This window comes from Limulus polyphemus, unplaced genomic scaffold (genome assembly GCF_000517525.1).
Source record: "Limulus polyphemus unplaced genomic scaffold, Limulus_polyphemus-2.1.2 Scaffold2884, whole genome shotgun sequence".
NCBI lineage: Eukaryota > Metazoa > Arthropoda > Merostomata > Xiphosura > Limulidae > Limulus > Limulus polyphemus.
In genome coordinates, this window is record NW_013668494.1 from 149,560 (window position 1) to 151,480 (window position 1,921).

Below are 1,921 nucleotides of genomic sequence, written 5' to 3' on the forward strand. Positions count from 1 at the left end.
GATTTTTTCATCTAAGAAAATGCGAAATTAATTTCTTGACGACCTAATAAATAAAAGAAGCCATCTATATCAACCTAACTGATAACATGATCATTAAAAAAAGTCAGCAACACCTGGATATACCCAATGAAACATTTCAAATAAATTAGTTGATTCAAGTCATTATCAAGTTAACCCGGGTGAGTGGATACCACGCCAGCCTTTCTGTTAAGAAGAGTGACGATTGAATCGTGGCCACAACCAAGAAGAAACAACCCTTCTTAGGACTTTCCTGAATTTGGCAGCATATTAGCATTAGAAACATAAATAAGAACTTGTTAGTATCAAACATACTGTGTTATTGGGTTATACACGTTGATCAAAGTGAGATTGAACTGGACCTCCCTTGAACATAGACTTCAAAATTAAACAATTTTCGGAATACTAAGTTTATTTATTACATCCGCTATTCCGTGGCTATATAACGTGAAGAACTGAATAGCGGCCAATGACACTTTTTCTTCACTTTACCTATCCAGAATAGAGGTTTTTCTCATAGTGACTACAGAGCACGTTTACATCAACAGCATGTTTGATACCATTCACTATGATATAGGTTCAGCTTATCTCTCTTCCGTGGATCGAGTTCGAGTCGAATTCTGGATTGCTCTGCCATTTGTATTGTGTACTGTGCTTAGTGATTCGTTTTGGTAAATTACTTTTGACATTATTATTGATTATATTATTTTTTGTTATTTTGTGTCTTTGTGTTCCCTGATGCATTATGGTTTACCTGCAGTCATCGGGCGCCCAGGTCTGCCTGACAAACTGGGCCAGTCCCCTCAACGTGTTAATCCCAAGCTGTATTCTCATCCGGCAGAGGATCATCCACGGAAGTCTTCGTCGTCTTGTGCCTCTTTATCCTGGGCCGACTGCCTGGCCTTAGATAGTTCGTCTCCCTGTGCTCCACCTCCTATTACTGTTCCTCAATGGACATAAGTTAGTGTTACTTTATCATTGATCTCTGGCTTTTCTACTTTTACTGCTCCTCGACCATCGCCTGCTACAGTTACTTCGACTTCTTGTTCTTCTACTACTACTACTCTAGCTCCGTCACCTTCTGTCTCTGCACCTGCTATCACTCTACCAGCCGTTTTTGAAGACCTGCCTAGCCCCATGGATACTATTGTAGCTCCTGCACTTATAGTGCTACCCCTTTCTGTAATGGATCCTCAGTTCTTTTCTACCAGAACTCTCTTCATTGAACTCTCTCGATACTGTCTATGCTCTGACATCCAACGTATAATACCTACACGAAATGGCGTGATTATAAATACTACTAAATCTAATTTATACGATGTTCTACGAACCAAGAGGGGTCTCCTTAATCTTGGTCAATCCACCATTCTTATAATGCTTCACTCTCCCACTCTCAAGCAGCAGCCCCCACCTCCTCGTATGCCACATTTCTCATGTGTGATCCGTGGTGTTGATCCTGCCATTACTGAGAAGGAGATCATTTCCAAACTTCTTCTCGAGAAAATTTCTGTCAAATACGTTATTTGCATCCAAAATTCTTCTGATTGTAACTTCTCGATTCATGTGTCGGCCGAAACTAGTGACTTTGTTGACCTTCTCACGTCTCGTGGAGCTTTTCTTTATTGTCAACATTATCGGGTCGAGGCTTCCCCTTTTCCTGCCGCCCAGCTACTACGTTGTGAGTAGTGCCTCACTTACAATGCACACACCACTGCAAGATGTCCTAATAAACTCATTTGTTCGCATTGTCGTGGACCTCATCAGCTCCATCAATGCATCCTCTTAGACTCTCCTCCCCTCTCTAACACCTGTTACCTGGATCATCCCACCTACTCCTCCAAGTGTTGGAGTAAGCCTCCCCCAAGTCTGACGATCCTGCTACTGTCACTCCTGTACATACTAC

At 41.8% G+C, this 1,921-nt stretch overlaps 1 protein-coding gene across 1 annotated transcript in view; it reads right to left on the reverse strand.

Annotated features, from left to right (window-relative positions):
* The window catches only part of LOC106468131 (mast/stem cell growth factor receptor kita-like), an 86,501-nt gene extending 85,344 nt beyond the window's left edge, over nt 1-1,157 (reverse strand). Inside the window, exon 1 of the mRNA XM_013928543.2 lies at nt 990-1,157. Within this exon, the coding sequence (XP_013783997.1) occupies nt 990-1,157 (168 nt within the window). The remainder of the gene's footprint in view (nt 1-989) is intronic.
* Nucleotides 1,158-1,921: the final 764 nt, after the last annotated feature.